Genomic DNA, 24506 nt, shown 5'->3' on the forward strand with positions numbered 1-24506 from the left:
TTCTGTGCAGGAGGGATTTCTAACTGAGTCTGTGGAGAAGGACTCATGTTAGAAGTAAGACTGTCAGTATTTGATAGCTTCAAACAGCTGTGAAACACTGATATTTCATTTGTCAAAACGTCTTGACAGATGAAATTTCAGTCTGTGACGTCACCTGTTGTCGGGTGGCCCTTAATTGGCCTGCTGAGCCCACTGGGCGGGCTCAACAAGGTCAATCAAGTTAAAATCGCGTGGATTGGCCGCATCTTGATGGAGGCGAGACTACAACCCCGAAAGTTGTAGTCCCGACTCCTGAATGAAAATCCTGCCCAATGTTTCAGGTCGATGACCTTTCGTCAGAACTGGAAAAAAGCAGGAAATGGAAGAGATTTTTAAGCAAGTGTAGGGGCTGGGAAATGGGGGAGGGGATGAAAGAACAAAAGGCAAGGTCTGTGATAGGATAGAAGGCAGGAGAAGTTAAGAGACAGTAAGAGATATTCAAGGCAAAAGGAGATGGTAATGGGACAGGTTAAGAAACAAATGATGGCTCTAGATGAAGTGTAAATTCAGTCCGTAAGGGGGACCCCAAGCTTCCGGTCGCCTGTCACTTTAATTCACCGCTCCACTACATGCGACTACAAAAGGCCCCAGAGGCTCAGGTAGGCGTACCAATCTCCAATCTCAGGGAAGGAGAGAGGTAAAAAGTATTCGAGGTGTGACGTCACCACAAAACAGGTAGGTGATTGGTTGGAGTATTTCTCTCGTTTTAAACTTTAAGTCTGTGGTTTATAGTTTTTAAGGTCTCTGTGGTGTAGCGGGGACAGTTTGTAAACCAGGGCCCTTAAATATATCATTTAACTGTAGTGAAATTGGTGGGATTCATTTAATTTTAATTAATTAGTTAAAGGGTAAGTCATGGCAGGACAGCCCAGCCCCGTAGTGTGCTCCTCCTGCTCTATGTGGGAAATCAGGGACGCTTCCTGCGTCCCTGACGACCATGTGTGCGGGAAGTGTGTCCAGCTGCAGCTACTGACAGACCGCATTGTGGCACTGGAGCTGCGGATGGATTCATTTTGGAGCATTCGCGATGCTGAGGACGTCGTGAATATCACATTTAGCGAGTTGGTCACACCGCAGGTAAAGGGTGTACAGGCAGGAAGGGAATGGGTGACCAGCAGGCAGAGTAAGAGGCGCAGGCAGGTAGTGCAGGAATCCCCTGCGGCCATCCCCCTCTCCAACAGATATACCACTTTGAATACTGTTGGGGGGGATGACTCATCAGGGGAAGGCAGCAGCAGCCAACTTCCTGGCACCATGGGTGGCTCTGCTGCATAGGCTGGGAGGAAAAGAGTGGAAGCACTATAGTGATAGGGGACTCAATTGTAAGGGGAATAGATAGGCGTTTTTGCGGCCGCAATCGAGACTCCAGGATGGTGTGTTGCCTCCCTGGTGCAAGGGTCAAGGACGTCTCGGAGCGGCTGCAGAACATTTTGGAGGGGGAGGGCGAACAGCCAGTTGTTGTGGTGCACATAGGCACCAACGATATAGGTAAAAAACGGGCTGAGGTCCTAAAAGCAGAATATAGGGAGTTAGGAGGTAAATTAAAAAATAGGACCTCAAAGGTAGTAATCTCAGGATTGCTACCAGTGCCACGTGCTAGTCAGAGTAGAAATAGGAGGATATTTCAAATGAATACGTGGCTAGAGGAATGGTGCAAGGGGGAGGGATTCAAAATCCTTGGACATTGGAACCGGTTCTGGGAGAGGTGGGACCAGTACAAACGGGACGGTTTGCACCTGGGCAGGGCCGGGACCGATGTCCTAGGGGGAGTGTTTGCTAGTGCTGTTCGGGGGGGTTTAAACTAAAATGGCAGGGGGTTGGGAACCTGAGCAGGGAGACAGAGGAAAGGAAAACGGATAAAAGCAAAAGATATGAAGGAGAAAAACAAAAGTGGCAGTCAGAGAAATCAACGGTTTAAATCAAACGTGGCCACAGTAAATAATAATTCTAATAGGTCTAAGAGCATTAAAAAAACAAGCCTGAAGGCTTTGTGTCTTAATGCGAGGAGCATTGGTAATAAGGTGGATGAATTGGCTGTGCAAAGAGAGGTAAACGAATATGATTTGGTTGGGATTACGGAAACGTGGCTCAAGGATGGCCAAGACTGGGAACTCAACATCCAGGGGTATTCGATATTCAGGAAAGATAGGCAAAAAGGAAAGGGAGGTGGGGTAGCATTACTGGTTAAAGAAGGGATTAATACAATTGTAATGAAGGATATTAGCTCTGATGATGTGGAATCTGTATGGGTAGAATTGAGAAATACTAAGGGGAAAAAACATTAGTGGGCGTGGTATATAGACCTCCAAACAGTAAGGCGGAGGTTGGGGATGGCATTAAAAGGGATATTAAAGAAGCGTGCAATAAGGGCACAGCAGTCATCATGGGTGACTTTAATCTACATATAGATTGGGCCAACCAAATTAGTAACAATACTGTGGAGGAGGAATTCCTGGAGTGTTTACGGGATGGTTTCCTGGATCAATATGTCGAGGAACCAACCAGAGATCAGGCCATCTTAGACTGGGTATTATATAACGAGAAAGGATTAATTAGCAATCTTGTTGTACGAGGCCCCTTGCGTCGGAGCGATCATAATATGATCGAATTCTTCATTAAGATGGAGAATGAAGTAGTTGACTCAGAGACTAGGGCCCTCAATTTAAATAAAGGAAACTACGATGGTCTGAGGAGCGAGTTGGGTAGGATTGATTGGGGAATGGCACTCCAAGGGTTGACAGTGGATAGGCAATGGCAAACATTCAAAGACCGAATGGATGAGCTACAGAATTTGTTCATCCCAGTTTGGCATAAAAATAAAACAAAAAAGGTGGCTCAACCGTGGCTAACAAGGGAAATTAGGGATAGCATAAGATCCAAGGAGAGGACATATAAATTGGCTAGAAAAAGCAATAATCCTGAGGATTGGGAGCAGTTTAGGAGTCAACAAAGGAGGACAAAGGGATTAATTGAGAAAGGGAAAATAGAATATGAGAGTAAGCTTTCAGGGAACATAAAAACTGACTGTAAAAGCTTTTATAGATATGTGAAGAGAAAAAGATTGCTGAAGTCAAGCATAGGTCCCTTACAGTCAGAATCAGGGGAAATTATAATGGGAAACAAGGAAATGGCAGACCAACTAAAGACATACTTTGGTTCTGTCTTCACAAAGGAGGACACAAATAACCTCCCAGAGATGCCGGGGAACATAGGGTCTGATGAAAGGGAGGAACTGAAAGAAATCAGCATTTGTAGGGAAATGGTGTTAGGAAAATTGATGGGACTGAAGGCTGATAAATCCCCAGGGCCTGATGGTCTACATCCCAGGGTACTTAAGGAAGTGGCCCTAGAGATAGTCGATGCATTGCTGGTCATCTTTCAGAACTCGATAGACTCTGGAACGGTACCCATGGATTGGAGGGTAGCTAATGTTACCCCACTATTCAAAAAAGGTGGTAGAGAAAAAGCGGGGAATTATAGACCGGTAAGCCTGACATCGGTAGTGGGGAAAATGCTAGAGTCTATTATAAAAGATGTAATAGCAGAGCACTTGGAAAGCAGTGACAGGATCGGACAAAGTCAACATGGATTTACAAAAGGTAAATCATGCTTGACTAATCTACTGGAATTTTTTGAGGATGTAACTGGTAAAATAGATAAGGGAGAATCAGTGGATGTGGTGTATTTGGACTTTCAGAAGGCTTTCGATAAGGTCCCACATAAGAGATTAGCGTGCACATGGGATTGGGGGCAAGGTATTGACTTGGATAGAGAACTGGTTGGCGGACAGAAAGCAAAGAGTTGGAATAAACGGGTCGTTTTCTGAGTGGCAGGCAGTGACTAGTGGGGTACCACAAGGACCGGTCCTAGGACCCCAGCTGTTCACAATATATATTAATGATCTGGACGAGGGAATTGGATGTAATATCTCCAAATTTGCAGACGACGCAAAGCTGGGTGGGAGGGTAAGCTGTGAGGAGGATGTCGTGAAACTCCAGTACGATTTGGACAGGTTGGGTGATTGGGCAGAAACATGGCAAATGCACTATAATGTGGATAAATGTGAGGTTATCCACTTTGGTGGCAAAAACATGAAGGCAGATTATTATTTGAATGGCAATAGATTGGGAAAAGGGGAAGTGCAAAGAGACCTGGGTGTTCTTGTGCACCAGTCGCTGAAGGTAAGCATGCAGGTGCAGCAGGCGGTTAAGAAGGCAAATGGTATGTTGGCCTTCGTAGCAAGAGGGTTCAAGTACAGGAACAAGGATGTCTTGCTCCAGTTGTACAGGGCCTTGGTGAGACCGCACCTTGAGTATTGTGTGCAGTTTTGGTCACCTTACCTGAGGAAGGACGTTCTTGCCATGGAGTGAGTGCAGCGAAGTTTCACCAGGCTGATACCTGGGATGGCAGGAATGACGTATGAAGAGAGATTGTGTCGATTGGGCTTATACTCACTGGAGTTTAGAAGATTGAGAGGGGATCTCATTGAAACCTATAAAATTCTGTCAGGTCTGGACAGACTAGATGCAGGAAGGATGTTTTGGATGGCCGGGGAGTCCAGAACCAGGGGTCATAGTCTAAGGATAAGGGGTAAGCCATTTAGGACTGAAATGAGGAGGAGGCCAGTTCATTAAATATATTCAAGAAAGAGTTGGATATATTTCTTGAGGCTAAAGGGATCAAGGGATATGGGGAGCAGGCAGGGACAGGGTACTGAATTGAATGATCAGCCATGATCTCATTGAATGGCGGAGCAGGCTCGAAGGGCCGAATGGCCTACTCCTGCTCCTATCTTCTATGTTTCTATGAAAGAGAACGTAGTTGAGATTCTGGATGGAATAAACATTGATAAAGAGGAGGTACTAGAAAGCTTGGCTGTACTAGGATGCTAAGGGAAGGTGTAAATTGCAGAGGTACTGGCCATAATTTTCCAATCCTCCTTAGATACATGGGATACAGGAGTGGTGCGAGAGGACTGGAGAATTGCAGATGTTACACTCTTGGTCAAAAAGGGGTGTAAGGAGAAACCCAGCAACTACAGACCAGTCAGTTTAACCTCGGAGCAGCAAATGCGCCAGTCCAACGAGAACATGCTTACTGTGAACAACAGATTGAAGATACTCATTGACCTCATCTCGAGGAGGGATATTAACGTAGACTTGGGCATTCATCGCCCCACTGATGTGCAGCAGGGTGCTCTCCAGCTTCTTGCTAGCAGGGAACTGCGGGTGCCCATGAGAGGAATGATGGTGAGAGAGGACATGGAAGTGGGAGCTCTTCTCAAAGCGCTCCCACTTCTCCCCCGTTACCTTCTACTCAGTCATTGCCCCACATGCTGCCTCGTATCCCGATGGCTGAGTCAGCCCCTGCACAGTTGCAGGAGGAGTTGTCTTTAGTGGGGCCATCACAGACTCCAAAACCCAGAGGACGTTCGCCAAAAGTGTCTAAGCAGTCGCAGCAGGAAAGTGAGTAGCCCGCCTCTACCTCTACTGAAGCCACAGGGGTTGCAGCTCATAGAAGCATGCATAAAGAAAAAAAGACACAATCCTGTATGCACATGGGTGTATGAAAATTTTTTAATGTGAAGTTTCAGTTATATTTATGACGCACATAAATTAATTTCTTTGCACAACTTTCCCGTCTTGTCCATTTTTGCCTGCTACCAGGCAAGTGGCTTTGTCACTTGGAATGAATGGTGAGACATTACTTCACCTCGAGAAATGGGGGTTTGGGTGACAGGAATGGTCTGGTCATTGTAGGACTGGTTTGTGGTGTTGTTGGGGGGGTGGGGAAATTCATTCAGCATCTGGCAGCCATGTGGGTGCACTGGTATAAGTTAAGTAAATCTACCCACTATGAGGCCCTCCTGGGCAGCAATGTGCGCCGCCGCTAGTACCATCTTCACCTCAGGTTCCTCCTCCTGCTCATATTTCACCTGTTCCTCCTCCTAAGAGGCTGTGCACTCTGTGCCTTGCACCTCCTGCAGCTCCAATCCTTGCTGCTGCGCCATGTTGCGCAGCACACAGCAAACAACGATGATTCTGGAAACCCTGGCTGGTGCATACTGAAGGGCTCCTCCAGATCTGTCAAGGCATCCTGAAGCGCAACTTCATGATGCTGATTTCATGCCCTATGACACATCTGGTGGACATGTGGCTGTCATTATAATGCTCCTCGGACTCATTACTTGGCCTCCTCAAGGGTGTCATCAGCCACATTTTCAGTGGATAGCCCTTGTCTCCAAGCCGCCAGCGGGTAAGTCTGTTTGGAGTTGCGAAGAGTTGAGGGACGATGGACTGGTGCAGCACAAAAGAGTCATGATAGCTGCCAGGGAATCTGGCTCACACATGCATGATGATTTTTTTATGGTTGCAGACGAACTGCACATTGAAGGAGTGGAAGCCATTGAGGTTCACAGACACTACTGGGTGATCTGGGGGGTGCCTTGATGGCCACATGTGTGCAGTCGATGATGCCCTGAACCTGTAGGAAGCCAGCCAGAACTGCAAAGCCGAGCACCCGCTCAGTAATATTGGCTTCATCAGTGGCAAAGTTTACATAAGTTGCTGACTTGTGAAACATGGCATCGGTCACCTGGGTGATGCATCTGTGGGTGGCTGACTGAGAGATCCTGCAAATGTTTGGTGCAGATCCCTGGAAGGAGACTGAAGCAAAGAAGTTGAGGGTGGTGGTGACTTTGATAGCCACTGGTAAGGCACGTCCACCAGATCCTCTGGGCAGCAGGTCTTCTTTCAGCAAGCTACAAATGTTTGCAACGACCTGGCGTGATAGCCTGAGCCTCCTTTGGCACTGCTGTTCAGTCATGTCCAGGAAGCTCATCCTCTGCCTGTATACCCTGTGTTGGGGGTATTGCCTCCGGTGCGGTGCAGCCTTGTGCTGACCCCCTCTCTCCTCTGCAGTATCAGGTAGTTGAGAAGAAAGCTGCTGTTGTGGTTGCTGCTGTGGCTGCTGCTGCTGGTGTGGCTGGTGTTGTTGGTGCTGGGGCTCATGTTGGTCCGATTCTGAAGTCCAAGGTGTAGTGGTGAACAGTTGTTTTTCGGACTGGAGGAAGGTATATAGTGGTGTTCCCCAGGGGTCGGTTCTAGGACCACTGCTTTTCTTGATATATATTAATGACTTGGACATGGGTGTACAGGGCACAATTTCAGAATTCGCAGATGATACAAAACTTGGAAGTATATTGAAGAGTGAGGAGGATAGTGACAGACATCAGGCAGACATAGACAGGCTGGTGAAATGGGCGGATACGTGGCAGATGAAATTTAACGCAGAAAAGTGTAAAGTGATACATTTTAGTAGAAAGAATGAGGAGAGGACATATAAACTAAATTGTACAATCCTAAAGGGGGTGCACGAACAGAGAGACCTGGGGGTATATATGCACAAATCGTTGAAGGTGGTAGGGCAGGTTGAAAAAGCAGTTAAAAAGGCTTATGGGATCCTGGGCTTCATAAATAAGGGTATAGAGTACAAAAGTGTGGAAATTACGATGAACCTTTATAAAACACTGGTTCGGCCCCAACTGGAGTACTGTGTCCAATTCTGGGCACCACACTTTAGGAAGGATGTGAAGACCTTAGAGAAGGTGCAGAAAAGATTTATGAGAATTATTCCAGGAATGAGGGACTTCAGTTACGTTGATAGACTGGAGAAGCTGGGGTTGTTCTCATTGGAGCAGAGAGGATTGAGAGGAGATTTGATAGAGGTGTTCAAAATCATGAGGAGTCTGGACAGAGTAGATAGAGGGAAACTGTTCCCATTGGCAGAAGGGTCGAGAACCAGAGGACACAGATTTAAGGTGATTGGCAAAAGAACCAAAGGCGACATAAGAAAAAACTTTTTTACGCAGCGAGTGGTTAGGATCTGGAATGCACTGCCTGAAAGGGTGGTGGAGGCAGACTCAATCTTATCTTTCAAAAGGGAGTTGGATAAGTATCTGAAGGAAAAAAAATTGCAGAGCTACGGGGAAAGGGCAGGGAAGTGGGACTAGCTGAGAGTCGGCACAGGCTCAACGGGCCGAATGGCCTTCTTCCGTGCTGTAACTATTCTATAATTCTACTAGCTGAAGTGCCCGGCGATGCCGAGGGTCTTTTGAGGGCATGTTGTTGTTGGAAGAGAGAGAGAGAGCGACTGGGGGGAAGCGAGAGAGCGACTGGGGGGAAGAGAGAGAGCGACTGGGGGGAAGAGGGGGGAAGGGGAGGGGGGGAAGGGGAAGGGGAGGGGGGGAAGGGGAGGGGGCGAAGGGGAAGGGGAGGGGGGAAGAGGAGGGGGAGGGAGGGGGGAAGAGGAGGAGGGGGGGAAGAGGAGGGGAGGGGGAGGGAGGGGGGGAAGAGGAGGGGGAGGGGGGGAAGAGGAGGGGGGGAGGAGGGAAGGGGGAGGGAGGAAAGGGAGGGAGGGGAGGGAGGGGGAAGGGGAAGGGGGGGAAGGGAAGGGGGGAAGGGAGGGAGAGAGGGAGGGGGAGACTCCCCGAGCCCCCTGATCCCAGAGGCTCACCCCCCCGAACTCCCAAGCCCCCTGATCCCCGCCCCCCCGAGGCTCACCCCCCCCGAACTCCCGAGGTTGGCCCCGCACCCCAACCCACCCACCCACCCCCCCAACCCCCACCCCAAGCACCGAACTCCGGAGGCCCGATCTTCCGAGCACGGCCCCCCGCCCTCTGGAGCCCCGCCCTCCCGAGCTGGCTTCAAGACCGCCGATTGCGGCTGTGAGACGGCCGGCGGGCCCGGTTGCCGGGGTAACCCTTCCCGCTCACCAAGCCCCGGCCGAGATCCGCACTCCCGAGAGCCCGGTCCCCCCCGCCCGAGCCAAGTGGGGAAGAGAGAGAGACGCCGCGTCTCAGCTGCTCCTGCTGCGCGCGCACCCTGACCCTTGTGGCTGATGCCGTTGCCCCGGGTAACGTGACACCGGGGGGGGGGGGAGCTTTGCAGAAGCCGTGGGACAATTACCTAGCTCGGGCCTGGCTGGGCAAGAAAGCCCCAGGCTTTCAGGCCTAACAAAAATGGGGAAAAGTAGGAAAAAGAATCTTCAGGTTAGAGAAAATATTTACAAATGAATGAAGTTTTTTTTAAAACAATGTAATGAAAGCAATTTTATTTTGCTGGAAATGTATATTTGAAAAGAAAGACGCAGAAAGCAGGAAAAAGAATGGAAGCAAGATGGCGGCTACTCACCTCGGTTCAGAACGATAAGGCCCGCCCACACACGCACCAATTGGTCGACCGTCAGGTCACCAAAGCGTAGGATTGGTCAATCGTCCCGTCACTCGACCGTAGGAGGGCCCGGCGGCACGCGCCAGCAACCCGGCGTACGATTGGTCGACCTCGAGGTCACTCTGTCGCTAATGAGCAGATAATGAGATGCTAATGAGCGGAATGTTGAAGGTTTTTCGGATACCGCGGGCGCAATTTTTGTCCGGCCGAAACGTAAATACGCTTAAGACCGTTTTGGAAAGGTAAGCTTCCTTTCGACGTAACGCACGCATAGGTACGCTCTATAACTTTCGAGCGCATACCATACAGACGCACACGTGAGGACAGACAGACAGACAGAAGGACAGACAGACAGATAGACAGAAGTATCCGTTTATATATATATAGATGAGACAGCATAAGTGGCACCCATGCTGATTTAATAGATGGCAGATAAAGTGGAGATCAGAGGCCCAATCCTTCATTGTTGTGATAGTGACCAGCAATGTGGTGAGAGTGGCTTCCAAGTTTACAGAAATGACCAGCAAACTCCTGACAGCTAAATCTCTGCACAAAATGAAGTCAGCAAGAGCCTTTCCATTAGGCAAGGAAACAGGTGTAATGTGTGAGTATTTATGTGTTTTTTCCACCAAATGGTGCACCTTCATTGGCCAACAAATTGGATGGGTTTTTTTCCTCTGATATTTTGTCCTTTTCCTCCTAAATGAACTAACACTTTATAGGGTATGTTTCCACATGTACCAGACATAGAATAAAACTAATTTCCTCCAGTACCTTGTCTGTGTGAATTGTAACAGAGAGTGCCAATAAGCTATTTAATCCTGGAGCATCACAGCCAAGCATGATTGTGCTTTAATCCAGCAACCTGTTAATTCAGCTTCATAATTAACAAATAATTTAAGCGTGAGTGTTAGACGCCAACGTTTTCTTGTTTTGCCTTTATTAAGCTTGGTGTAAAGAGAAGTTACACAAGCAGACGTAATCACGCTCTCTTCAGATTCAGATACCCTTTAGATATTACACCAGGCACCTCTTCAGGTATTGTACTACTGAACACTAAGCATTGCGGTCTATTTACACATTACTGAGTTCCGCAAAAGTCCCTTGTTCTCTCCTATTGGCTCCCTCTTGCCACATAGCCTCATATGGTGCTTCCCCTTTAGTAATTTTCCTTTGTGCCTCGACTTGCCTTTCATCGTGAGCGACTTCCTGTCTTTGTACCGCAATTGATCCAACCAACTGTTGCTAGGCTAGGCACATATTTTGCACACATTACATATATTTTAATTTCCTTGTTGCTCAGCTAACTCTTTCAAACCTTTTTCCTGCCACCCATGTTTCAACACATCCATACACAATCACTTTCTCCGGGGACACCAAACTGATTGTAGTACACCTACTGCCATTTAACTCAGCAGATTCCAGTGAACTTCTAGTTTGTTCCACTCTGATAGTGCTTTTACCAACTGAGCCATTGGGGGTCTACTTTGAAGGGTTTGTAGATGTCACAAATATATTGTGAGAGCTATGTATTCTTTTCACACAGATACTGATAGAACTTTCAACAGACGCTACAGCACTCTGCATGTAGTTTCCTTTCTCTTTAAACACATTTATAATTACAGTATTTAACCATCCAACTGGAATCTGGATCTATTGTGCTGATGTCTTCATTTTTCAATCAAATCTCATTTTAAAGTGTTTTATTATACCGTTGTTTATTAATTTAGTTTTCTTAAAAGAATAATATTCATTTTCAATAAATCTACCCATTATTTTAAATGATGCGGTAGTGCAGCACATTGGAGTTCCCAAACCGGCACCATGAAGTGATGGATGAGTTTCCAACATCAGTTGAGCAGCTATGGGGGAACACCGAGCATCTTGTAGAGGATAAGAAAAATTAAATGGGACATTTCCAACAGGCTGTTCTCACACACCTCCTGGTAACTGGCTAAAATCAGCGTTAGCGGTAATCTAGAAGCCAACCACCAGCCCCACCATCTCAGAAGAAATATGTGGTCCAGGCCTGCATAATCAGGAAATGGAGAAAATCAAAAGGAAAATGAGGATCAGTCCTTTCATAGCAATATAACCTGTTTTTTTATATTTTAATAAAAAATACTGTACAGTCCAGTACTCCATGTGTGGTTCATTTCCCAAATATTATACATATGTGAGCTTCTACAAATAAGATTTTTTTAATGAGCATTGGTGGAAATAGGCGGTCTTAGTGATGGCGCGTATATGTGGTCGGAAGTTAATTTCCGGGTCAAATAGGACACCAAGGTTGCGAACAGTCTGGTTCAGCCTCAGACAGTTACCAGGGAGAGGGATGGAGTTTGTGGCTAGGGAATGGAGTTTGTGGCGGGGCCTGAAGATAATAGCTTCAGTTTTCCCAATAATTAGTTGGAGGAAATTTCTGCTCATCCAGTACTTGTTGTCGGACAAGCAGTCTGACAACTTAGAAACAGTGGAGGGATCGAGAGAGGTGGTCGTGAGGTAGCTCTGATTGCATACATGTGGAAACTGACACTATGGCCGCGATTTTATCGGCACTCAGAGGGCGGGTTTGGAGACAGGTCAGAGGTTAAAATCTTTTTGATTGATGATGGGTTGTGATCCCGCCATCAATCCACCTCCACCTTACTTTACCAAGTGCCAGCTCTAGGAGTCCCGATCGGTCCCACCACCAAGCAGCAGGAGAGGCCCTTAAGGCAGTTAACAGCTTGTTAACTGCCTGGATAAGCCGATTTTAACAGGGTATTTCAATTTTTGTACATTTTCAGCATGTTCCACACTGTTCGCAAATCACGCCAGCTGATTGTACCGGGTTCAGCAAGTGCCTGACCTCTTGACAGCTGCAGCTCTCAACATGGCTCACTTACAGATGACAGAACTTTGCTTTTTCAGGTGTTGGAACACTTTTTGCAGGTCTACTGAGCATGTAAGTGGTGAAGCTAAGAACCACCTCCACTGTGACCTCCTGAGAAAACCCTCTCCCCACATTGACTGAGCACATATAACTTCTAGTCCTCAACTGACATATCTACCAGTAGCATAGGAACCATTTATACCCTGTCATCCTGGTCCTCAGATTCGGAGGAAGAGCAGCCACGCTAGCAGCAGCAGAATTAGGCACAACAGCAGCAGCAACAACAGGAGCGCCAGCCTTCTCCTCAGCCACCTGATGCTGCACAGGGCAGAGGGCATCAGCACAGGGCTGCACCTCGCTGCAGGAGATACCCCCAACACAGGGTTTACAGGCTGAGGATGAGCTTCCTCAACATGACTGAGCAGCAGTGCCAAAGGAGGCTGAGACTTTTGTGAGAGGTAGTCACTGACATCTGCACAATGCTGCAGCAACACCTGGAGCCCAGAGGAATGGGTGGACACCCTTTACCAGTGGCTGTCAAAGTCACCACCACCCTCAACTTTTTGCTTCAGGGTCCTTCCAGGGATCATCAGCAGACATCAGCGGCATCTCCCAGTTGGCCGCACGCACTTGCATCACGCAGGTTACCGATGGCCTCTTTGCAAAGGCACACAATTACATCCACTTCTCCACAGATGAAGCAAGTGTAACCACGCGTGCGGTTGGCTTTGCAAAGATGGCAGGCTTGTCAAGGGTGCAGGGCGTCATAGACTGCACAGATGTGGCCATTAGGGTACCCCATCACAACCCAGCTGTATTTGTCAACCGCAAGGGCTTCCACTCCCTTAATGTCCAGCTGGTGTGTAACCACAGGAAGAACATTATGCATGTTTGCGCCAAGTTCCCTGGCAGTTGCCATGACTCGTTCATCCTGCGGCAGTTTACTCTGCCTCCGCTCTTCAATCCGCCAACCCAACTTTCCGGATGGCTACTTGGAGACAAGGGCTATCCCCTGAAGACGTGGCTAATGACGCTGTTGAGGAGGCCATCAAACAAAGCTGAGGAGCGCTACAATGCCAGCCAAATTTCCACCAGAGCCATCATCGAGCAAACCATCGGCTTGCTCAAAATGCAATTCAGATGCCTTGACAGATCAGGTGGAGCCCTACAGTATGCACCAGCACAACATCGCACAGCAGTGTGGCTTCCAACGGCCTGAGGAACAAGTGGCTCAGCATATAGCCTCCTCAGATGAGGATGGGGACCACCACCGCCACCACCACTCCACTGCCACCGCCACTGCAACCACCACCATGCCAGTTCCAGCAGCACGCGAACACATTGCTGCCCGTGATGCAAGGGATGCACTAATCTATGCCAGATTTGCTTAAGTTGACAAAGCAAACACATGTGGCTGCCACCTTCTTAACACACCATACACAATGTACAAGAACCTGTGGGTTCCTATCACTCTCACCACCATCATTACAGATGAAAGGCACCCTGGCACCTCACTGTGACACTTCCATTTCTGGGCACACATAGGCCAACTCTTTGAATGTTTGCCATCCCATTTCTTTATTGCAATTGAAATGGTGATGATTATATTAAATATGTATTACAACAAAACACCCAAGTGACTACCCTTGTGACTATAGGTGCTTAATCTTTTTCTTACGTGTGCTTCTACACGGTGCTTCCCCTGTGGCTTCAGCAGATGTGGAGGCACCTTGCTCACTTTCATGCTGCTCCTGCTTCAACACCTTTGGCAGGCATCCTCTGGGTTTGCAAGCCTGGGAGGGCTCAGCAACAGTCTGCTCCTCCTGCGGCTGTGCAGGGGCTGAGATGGCCATCTCAGTTGGGTGAGGACTCTGGTGGGGCTCTGACCGAGGGCTGTGCAGTGGCATGGTCGTGTGAGCACTTGGAGAGGAGCCCACACTTCCTTGTTGCCTGCCAACAACATCGCTCTCATGGGTCAGCCGCACTTCAGTGCTAGCAAGTGGCTGGACAGCACATTGCTGCACATCAGGGGGGCCATAAGGACTCATATCTGCACTGGCAGTCCTCCTGAAAAGGACATCCATGAAGCTCTGGTCTCTCTGCTCAATAGCTGCCCATCGCTCCTCCAGAGATATCATTCTATTCTGAACAGCCACCATGTTTTCCTGACTCTGGCGACTTATTTCCTCCATGACCGTAGCCATCCTTTTCATGGAGGTTGTCATCCTATTCGTGGTGGTGCATTCATGCGCCATTACCTCCACAAAGGCACTGCTCATGTTAGAGATGGACTCCTCCATCCTCTCCACACTCGCAGTTACCCTGGATGCAAAACCTGCCAGAGACTCCTGCACTAGTTCCTGGAGTTCCAGCACCGCTCTTCTTCTGGATGGACCTGGAGGCACAGGGTCCACATGCAGCTGAGCAGAGCTAGGAGTGCCCTGCGGTCTCCGATGAGGACTCTCCACTGCTGTTCCTGTCTCCACCATCGGCTGATGCTCACTTGTGAGCTGTGAAACACCAGGTGACAACACTAATCTATCTTGCGAAGGACCCGCCAAGGTGTGCGTCTCTGCGCTGGTGCTGGGTGCTCTTAATTCTGCAGACGCTGCACCCTCCGAGGTTGCAGCTTCCTCTGAGGAGCCTTCTGGCTCTTCCTCCTGGACAGTGGGGAGGGGGCTCTCGATGGTCCTGTGGGGGAGTAAAGGCATGAGTTAGACGTGATATTAACGTAGCAGGCACATTGAATTGTGCAGATGATCATAACTCAATCTGTATGAGCATCAGATGCCACATCAGCCACTCATGTAACTGAGAGGGCTGCAAATCTATTCTGTCACCAGCTTGCTCTACTGCGCCCATCTGACCATCCCCCACTTCCAGATCCTCAGCACCTCCTATAATCTCCAGAGCAGCCTCCTCAGCGGTGGTCAGCTGGGCAATGGAAGGTGGCCCTCCTCCTGTCCTGGCCCTCTCCCTCTTATTGTGGGCTCTCTTTTCCTGCAATGAGGGACACAAGTGGAGTTTGAGTGAGAACGTTGGAGTGAGTGTAGAGAATCCATAGCATAGATGCTTAGAGGGAGACAAAGATGGAGTGAGATGCCAATACCAAGGGCCCCCCTGTGCGTTGTTAGTTGTTGTCATTGCATAACAGTGTTAGCGAGTGTGAGGGGTGCATAGTAGAATAGTGAAGTGATTCTGTACATAGAGAGAGGGGGATGGTTAAGGGTGCAAGGGATGTAAGGGTAAAGTGGGCTGTGCAGGAGTAGGTTTACAATGCAGTGTGCTGATGATGAGAGGAGATGGGGAGCAGATTGAAGGTAAGCGTGATGTTATACTCACTTTTGCTGAGCGTACCAGGTCATTAAACCTTTTTCTGCACTGGACCCAGGAGCAAGCACTCAAAGATCTGGAGCTCACCTCCTCAGCAATTTGCAGCCAGGCTGCTTTGCTTTGATGAGGAGGCTTCCTCCGTCCGGATGATGGGAAGAGTACCTCCTGGCGCCCTCTCACTCCCTCCACAAGAGCATGGAGGGAGTCATCATCAAAGCGGGGAGAGGCCTTGGCTCTTGCAGCAGTCATGGGTACAATTTCAAAACGAGAAGCAGCAGGAAAGGATGAATTTGAAACAATGCTGCATGGGCCCCTTAAATACAGCTGGCTGACAGACGTCAGCAGAGGCGAGCAGCAGAACCGAAACCACTAATTGGGCCAGGTAGCGCGCACAGAGACATTAATTAGGCCACTTAAGGCAAAATCGCAGTTTCTGGCAGGCTGAAAGCGCAGGCAGGACCAGAACCCACCGAACATCAAACCCACCTCCATTGATAAAATAAATTGCCTGTGTTTTCAGATGATGTTGCCGAGGGGCAGCATGTAGATGAGAAATAAGAGGAGGCCAAGGATAGATCCTTGAGGGACACCAGAGGTAACGGTGCGGGAGCTGGAAGAGAAGCCATTGCTATCGACAACACACGTATTTTATCTAATCTGATTTTTTTCACAATCATCTTTTCCTTTAAATAATTTGTATTTTAAAGTTACTGCCTTAAATGATACAAGGATGTATTTTCCTTCCAATGCAATAGAATTGTTCAGTTAATTCCTTCTGACTGTATAAGCAAGAGAGCGCCTAGACACTTAAGACTACGAAGTCCCTCTATTTAGATAACACATCCAGATGCAGGTTTTAATAATGTGAGAACTAGAATCGTTGTCACAGTTCACAAAAACTTACAGAAATCCATCAAACTGATTCTATATGCTTTTTATAAAACCGAAGCAATTAAAAAACCCACTTTCTCATCTTCAGAAAATGCTGGAAACACTCAGCTATCCACTATCTAATTGTACCTAATTATTAATACAAATCAGCCTCCACCCTAACTCATTTTAAATTCTTGATGGCTGTTTTATGATAGAAGCCAAATGCATCCTTCCATTCTCCGAAACATTTTACTCATGCAGTCACCACAGGGAGAAAGGCCTCTTCTCCGTTTAATTCCCAACACATTACCCAGCATTCCATCAAGCAGTCTCTAGAGGTACAAAATGTTTATTTTGATTCTGTAGATGCAGAACATGTGGTTGAAACCAGACCAATCAGCCACTGTGATTGAGGCTTGGTGGCCCCTATTTAAAGAAAAGAATATTGGTTCTGACTATTGTTGCTAGAGATCCGTTATAGTAGTCGTAACTTATACTTCTGATTGGTGAGCAGTGGAGCAATGTATTGGGGGTCGGAAACTGACTGAGTATACTATCCTTTCATTTAAGAGGCACCAGTTTTCATTCTAAGGCCTAGAAATTCGATGCTTTAACGCCGGCCGTTAAGTCCGATTTTGTAGAAAAAAGTGGAACGTGGCAGCCGCCATATTGGGCAGGTCAGCAGCGCTGCTGTTGCCTGCGCTCGCCGCAAGTATTTTAATTACCAGAAGCATGACGTCAATTGGCATACAACGCTGAATTGACGCACACTGATCCATTTTGGAGCTTGCTGCTCCTCTTACGGCTCTCTCCAAAACAGGCCCATGTGTGCAGCCGTAGAACCAGGAGAAAGCGGAGGTGAGCTATAAACCATACAGTAAACAGCTGCTGAGATAACTGGTAACTATGGAGAGCTCAGACTATGTAATTGGAGTTAAAACTGCTTCCAATGAGATGCATCAAATCTCTCCCCTGCTCAGTCAAACATTACAGGAGGTAAATACTTATAAAATCTATACTGTACTACAGTTGTAATAATCTCAGGAAAAAAATCCAAGCTGCATTTCCTTAAATTTTATACATTGGGTTTTCTAGTTTAGGAACTGATAAAATATGTAAAGTTTGAAAGTCTATTTTTAAAAGGCTTAACATCATATTCTTACCAAGAGTTCTTGAAAAGTCTGCTGTTATTAAAAATTTAATTGAACTCTCTTCTGCACGATTTGTACCAGTAAACTCCTCACCAAAAGGTTCATGTTTCCCTTTTTAAAAATGTATTTCAATTGATTTCTCATGCAACAGTTTAACGACATCTAGACCACAGTCTTTATGTGGTGTTTCCAGTCACAGTCCCTCCAAATCTGAGCCTGTACTTTAAGACCCACTCACCAGGGAGTGAATCCCCTGTGTGATATGCAGGCTAGTGCACTGTTACTGCTAGTTGCAAGACGGTGCATCCCCAACTCCCTCCAGCACTGTGGTGGAGCACAAACCTCCACACAGCAACCATCTGGGTGAAACATCTGTGAACCTATGGCAGCCAGTGAAGGTGGGAGTACCAGGCAGTCTGATGCCCATTTGTGGACCCCATACAAGACCCAGACAATTGCCACAAAAGTAAGAGGGGAGCAGTGGACAAACAAATGCCTCCTAATGTGCCACAACGGAGAATGCTAGATAACAACAGAAAATGCTGGAAAAACTCAGCAGGCCAGGCAACATCCGTGGAGAGAAAATAGAGTCGACGTTTCGGGTCTAACCCTTTTTCAAAACTGGAAATGAAATGAAATAGATTGAAAGGCAGGGCTGGGAGAGAACAAAAGAAGTGAAGAGACATTAAGAGGTAATAAAATGAGACGAGATGGCGATAGGACTAGTGGAGACAAAAGACGGCTCTAGATTAGGTGTGAAATGTTCTGGCAGAATGAGAGACAGCTGCCTTGTGGGAGAGAGAAGAAAAGGGGGGGGGGAAGGGCCAAAACAAAGATGTGGATAAAATATAAGCAAAAATGTAATAGGGGCCAAGGTTATGATCTGAAATTGTTGAACTCGATGTTGAGTCCGGAAGGCTGTAAAGTGCCTCATCGGAAGATGAGGTGCTGTTCCTGGAGTTTACGTGAACCCTACAAGAGCCAATCAGCGGACTCGATACCACCTGACCCAACAAAACCCGGGAGCCGTCACTAAATTATCCCAAACAGTACATTGCCCGAGAATGCCGCACCGATCCTTTAGACATGACCTTCAGCCTCCTGAAAGTGTTGCACAAGAGATTCTGCGCTTCACTCTTGTAAATCAGCAGGCGGCAGCACTTTTTGCGGGCGACCGTTAACCTTGGCCCGCGCTGGCACCGCCTGTTTCCACGTCTAATCGAATTTCTAGGCCTAAGTTTCAGCTGCTTATAAAAGTCCTCAGAGTTTGGATGGTCTCAGCTTAGTTCATGAACGCGAGTGCATAGAAGAAAAACGAAAGTTTCACTCAATGATAGTGTGGGCAATGGGAATGTCATAGTGGTGCAATAGGAAATACTCTTCTGAGGCTGGAGTTCCTTGCTGTCTGATCTATATCTGACCTGGCAGTGATTGCTGTTTACATTAGGCACAAAAAATGTTCAATTTCCTAGAAATTATATCCCTAATTTGGAGCACAACATAATATACAGTATACACATATAAACAGTGCAATAATTCTTTCTAGCGTGGGGATGATTTATAACGTATTTTTGCTGAGGGGGTTTCAACTGCATATCCAGTTTTGTTCATACAACCCATATATTGGCGAGAACAGGATTTCCCAATGTGTGGTTAATAAATTTGCATTGGTTTAACCCTCGGGGAATTGCAGCAACATTTCAGCGCCACACTCAAAATGTCATAAGATTAGGTTTCATTTTACAACCCACACAAACGTTAGAAATAGAAATCTAGCCTGTGGGTTTCATATGGCTTATGACATTAAACATTACTATGGAACTAACTGGTTAAACAGAACGACTTTTTTTCACATTTTTACATTTTTTAAACAGTACTTCTTATATTGATGTCGTTAATAAGTGAAACCCCGCCAAATGATGATTGATCGGACACAGTTGAGAACATTAACATCAATTGAAACAGTTATGTTGCCGAGTGAACACATTTTTTCCTGAGAAGGTAAGTTTTCATAATTAGTGTGAAGTTTAGGTAATCGGAGGCAACGCGTAATATTTCAGACTGCTGTAAGTTTCAAATCTATGTAAAAAATGTGATTGTAAATTAGATTTAGACGTTTGCGCGAAATAACGTTTTATGTAATTTCCGATTGAACACTATTGCACATTAATTGACATTTTACATTCCTCAACAAAATATGCAGTAGTCAAAAAGAACACTCCACTGAATCATAAGAGCACATTCTAAGGTATACTATACATTAAAACTATGAAGGGGTAGTGTCATTCAATTTTACTATAATTATAGTATATTAGTCAATATTTTAGATTGAAGGTATGCCTGGGTAAAGTATTTGCTCCTTTGACACATGCTTATTTCTTCCATGCCCATCAAGTTAGAGATTTATCTTCAATTGGACCCCTTTTTGTGCAGTTTAGGTCATCAGGTAAGGTCCAGCAAGGGAGTTCACGCTCCGAGTTTTTAAAATATTGGTGTGTGAGTCGGCATACTTCCAGATTCAAATCCACGTTGTTCAACATCGTAAAATAAATTTACGCTACTCTCTTTCAAACACCCCAAGTAATTGAACCAATAAAGATACTGATCCGTGCTTTCAACTCAACAATTGCTGGTGCTTGAGTAAGCATTATTGAAATGATGGATCAAACAAATGAAATATATGGACGGGCTGTTTTATTTACGGTCAGTACAGTAAGATAAGTTAAATACAAACGTAAATTATTCTTCTAAAAATGTGTACATATTTCGGATATCTCTATATCGATGAAAAAAACACAGTTCAATGTAACACCAATACATGTCTCTCGTCATGAGTGGCCAAAATTAAGTTAAATTTTCTAATAAATGTCAACATATTGGCCACAATAATTCGATGCATTTCAGTTGTGTAACACTTTGGTATACAGCGGTTTGGTAGACTTGTTAGTCGTGTACTGCCCAACTATCGGCAGTTGCGCGAAGGTTTCAATCATACCGAAACTGAATGAGAACGGAATACTTTAATTTAAAGCTTTAATGGTCAAAGCAAATATGCACACATCCACAGTACCTTGCCGTGCACAACAATATTTTGCTGTTATTTGTTCATTCTTGTATTTAGTGCAAACCTATTGAAATTGAAAGTGCATAGCCGATCAGCCAGGAGTCTTCATTTTTAGAAACCAACCCCAATCCTTTTAGCATCATTAGGCCGAGAAGCAGTTGAACTGAAAGCGTTAGCTTCAGGATGTCACAAATTTGCAAGCGTTAGTGCTTCTATGTCGGCATTTCAGATTTCATTGGCAAAAAATGGATGGGAGGAGGTCCTTGGCACAGTCCATGTAACACATCGTCAACTGATATTTACAAACATATTTTACAAGTAACGCCTTGCTCATAAATCGCGAAATATTTGGAGACTATACTTCGAATATACTTAACATTAAACAATATTTTAGATCAATTTCAAATACGCCACATTCATTTGAATAATTGCATTCAATTATATATATTGTTTACTCATTTATTTGAGATATCTGTACCTTGAAAATGTATAACTTGCTCTTCAAAGAACTCAAAATCAAAAATAGCAGTGGTGAAGTTGGTTCCAGTCGTTGGTTCCAATTAGTATAAACACCATGCGATGAGTTTTGCGAAGTCTCCCAGCTTAGACAGGATCGGGACTGGTCGTCTCTCCTTGAGTTTGATTCTCCGATTGACCCGAATTCAGAAACTGCCCTGTTGCACCGATGTACAACCGGGATCGCATCGGCCACTTCTGAAATTCAGGAACAAAAAATATATTTATAACTGGTTTGTTTAATTTAGAGTTGGGAGCTCGCTAGGGTTTAATAGACAATGCATGTGTCTCTGCACTGAGGTTAACTGGATTTTTGTCCATTCCCGTTGCAGCGAAACTGTTTCCTTTTGGAAATAACGCATACATTGGTGGTATACATGTTAAATAAGAATTCGGCGATTTGAAATGTTGAGTACTATTGAGTAAGAATTGTTTAGAATTATTGGGACAGTTTTCGTATTTTGCTTCAACTGCTGTATACGGATTTTCATCCAAATGTGAAACCACACATGGTTCTACAGAGGAAACTTGATTAATTTAAAGGCAGGTATCCCTATCTCTTCAACACCATCCACAACCCCACATTTTCTGAACGCTTTCATTTTTTGTTGAGATTGTTTTCAGTTCTCGTGTAAACAATAAAGTTACAAATTCAGACCTGACCAATTTGATATAATAAATGTACCACAAATAAACAACGGTATTATGTACGACAGAGCTATTAGTGGTACCGTCGACAAAAATTATAACAGACACCAACCGTTTAGGAAGTTGAGTTTTACCTAAAGGAGCTGTATCATTTCCCGTCTTTTGAGTCATGTTTACAGTTTATTTTTCTTGTCTCCCTTGACAGATATGTGTTCATACCAGAAAGTCCTGAGCGATGAACCTTCATAATGGCAATCTTTGTGTGATTTTCAGCTTCGATTTTTTCAAAGTGACAAATGTTTGAAAACATCATTTTGTGTAATATGTAATGCAAATAATTTCCTCCTTGAAAATACTGTAAAAGTTATATACTATGCAATTTAAACAATAGTTAATGTTTCATGTTGTACGAAACAAAATAGCTTCTATACCTTTACTGGATTCAAATTGCTGAAAGTAGATTAAAATGGAAGAATCGGAGAAGATAGGTTAAAACATAACAACTAGCAGGATCAATATCGACCGAAAAAGTAAAAGGTTGCGACAAAATACTCCCCATAATATTGGAATTACTATAATTTTGGATGCTTTCAGGCAACGTTCATCTTCGTTAAGTTGACATTATTTCGTGTTTTTCTATATAGTGTTAACTATATATGGTTTTAGATTCACAATTTGAATTGGATTAAGTGCCGAAAATTAAATGTATGATCGACAAGACAGGAATATTTTAAATTCTGTATATAAGCTCTTCTTCAAAAGGAAAAAGAAATCATATATATGAAGGAAAGTTTTGTTTTCACAAACGTATTTTGTCTGGATTGGGGCTCCAAATACTTCGGTTTTAGTTTGGGTGTATCTTAAAACCAAATCCAACTACCCGTTATCAGCATTTTCAAAAAGTAACGTGAGCAATTGTTTTAGCCAAAGCGGCCTAATGAACCCTTTGTGTATTAGCACCCACGGCATGTTAGATTGATTTTGACAAAAATAGTTTATTTATATATAGTTATGGAAGAAGAATTATTAAATATACCTCGTTTTAATTTATACCATTTATTGAATGCACTATGCTTCGGGTGATTATTGAAAATGATCTGAATTTGAAGGCTGAAAGGATCAGTGCTTGAAAGAATTACTCTGATAACAGAAACATTTCACAAATGCAAATGATTGAAAGACATTACTAGATTAGGACGGGGACAAGTTATTTAAACTTGAAACAATGTTTAACTCTTGTTCACAATGAGGCGAGGTATTGCTGAGCTCTTACTTTGACCGGGTGCAGGTATCCATCCACTTTGAGGGAGTGCATTAACTCAGCAGATCTCCGACCTTCTCCCTCCTCCAGACTTTCTTCTAGGGTACGGGTCAGATGTGCAATGTAGGTGGTGGCCAGGATTAAGACGTCCAGTTTGGACAGTTTGGTGTCCGGAGGGACTGAGGGTAGAGTTTTTTGCAGCTCTAAGAAGGCATGCCGCAGGGTTTGTACTCTGCTACGCTCCCGGGCTGCGTTTGCTGCCGCAGGCCTGCCCCGAGTCCGCGCCACCTTCGAGCGAGAGCCCAGTTCCGAGTGTTTTCGCGTGGGACAGATCAAAGAGTTAGGATCCGGGCTGGGGCTGGAACTGGGGCTATCCTCGATCACGGCTTTTGGAACAGCAACGGAATCCATTGGACTTTTCTTAGGCTGAACCATTCCCTGGAATAAATGCAACCGTCATGGGAAAGCGTCAAGCTGAAAACAAACACAAATTCGATCTATTTATTTTAAAAGCGACTGTTTCAGTTTTTGAAACTGCGACATGCTAAAAGTATTTTAAGATATGGATTTATTTATGATTCCCACTCAGGAAAAGTCAATCATCATCCTGGTATATAAATACCAAATTTAGTCAATGCCCCAAAGCATTTTATTATATTACATACTTTATTGTAGTAGAGAAAGTTACACGATGAAATGTTAGACTTCAATATCCAGTTGCACAACCGCTGGTTAGTAATATACTATCCTTTGTGTAGTGCCATATTTTACACGGACGAACCAACCGGTTTCCAGCGACCTGTAAACGTTTTCAAAAATTAAGAAACGCCTCTGGCTTAAAATTATGCACTACATGGATAGCATTCGGTATTATAATACGGCATAATACCTTTCGCTTGTTACAGATCAAAGTGAAATAGGTTCACATACAGTTATAAATGTGGACATATATAGTGATCCTATATGCACACTGATACGCGCGCGAGTGTGTTACATATGAGGCTTTGAAATTACCTTTTTGCACCAATCGAACACCGAATACACCATATGTTGTATAGGGCTGGCTCAAATGCTATGACAAGCTTTCCATGTCTAAGCGTGTTCTCCTTGCTGTTTAGAATTCAGGAATGGACCCGTTCCATCGCCTAAGATGAGCCTTTTATAAAGCAATGGTTGTAATGATTTCAGCTTCGAGCACTGCTGGCAGAGAGCGTTGAGTGCACACCTGAATGAGCCCCGCAGCCTCTGGAGCCACTCATTGACAGCACAAAGCGCTGACAGTCTCTGAGCTGAGGACCAATTAATCACTGTGCAGCCACTACTCACTAACAAGTAATGGGACACCCATGCCAACCTTCTTAAAGAGGCCACATCCTATTTTATGACCAACGTGGATTGCATTTAAACAAGAAAGACAATACTTGAGTGTATATATGAAAGTTAATCACATCGTAACATCTTACGTAAGTTTTAACAACGCTGTTAATAGCGGGCCTAAATTATATTTTACCAACCA

The 24506-nt window shown here is 45.3% G+C and overlaps 2 protein-coding genes across 2 annotated transcripts in view; both read right to left on the reverse strand.

The window, feature by feature from the left end:
* Positions 1 to 20178: 20178 nt before the first annotated feature.
* Positions 20179 to 23425, reverse strand: tcf24 (transcription factor 24). The gene is made up of 2 exons (XM_085993098.1): positions 23003 to 23425; positions 20179 to 21279 (listed from the first exon to the last, which is right to left on the reverse strand). The coding sequence occupies exons 1-2, from the start codon at positions 23423 to 23425 to the stop codon at positions 21169 to 21171; spliced, it is 534 nt and encodes a 177-aa protein (XP_085849224.1). The 3' UTR covers positions 20179 to 21168.
* The window catches only part of ppp1r42 (protein phosphatase 1, regulatory subunit 42), a 152047-nt gene continuing 150917 nt past the window's right edge, over positions 23377 to 24506 (reverse strand). The window contains exon 10 of the mRNA XM_085993097.1: positions 23377 to 23464. Within this exon, the coding sequence (XP_085849223.1) occupies positions 23447 to 23464 (18 nt within the window). The 3' untranslated portion in view covers positions 23377 to 23446. The remainder of the gene's footprint in view (positions 23465 to 24506) is intronic.

The sequence above is a fragment of the Somniosus microcephalus genome, chromosome 7, assembly GCF_052327205.1.
Source record: "Somniosus microcephalus isolate GS21.2 chromosome 7, FLI_Smic_1.0, whole genome shotgun sequence".
Taxonomy (NCBI): domain Eukaryota; kingdom Metazoa; phylum Chordata; class Chondrichthyes; order Squaliformes; family Somniosidae; genus Somniosus; species Somniosus microcephalus.

Excerpts from the sequence above, each read along its gene's own strand:
- tcf24 (XM_085993098.1), bottom strand. The coding sequence starts at position 23,425 with ATGGTTCAGCCTAAGAAAAGTCCAATGGATTCCGTTGCTGTTCCAAAA. Across the intron at positions 21,280-23,002 it reads GATACCTGCACCCGGTCAAA|AAGTGGCCGATGCGATCCCG; the intron begins GTAAGAGCTCAG and ends CCTGAATTTCAG.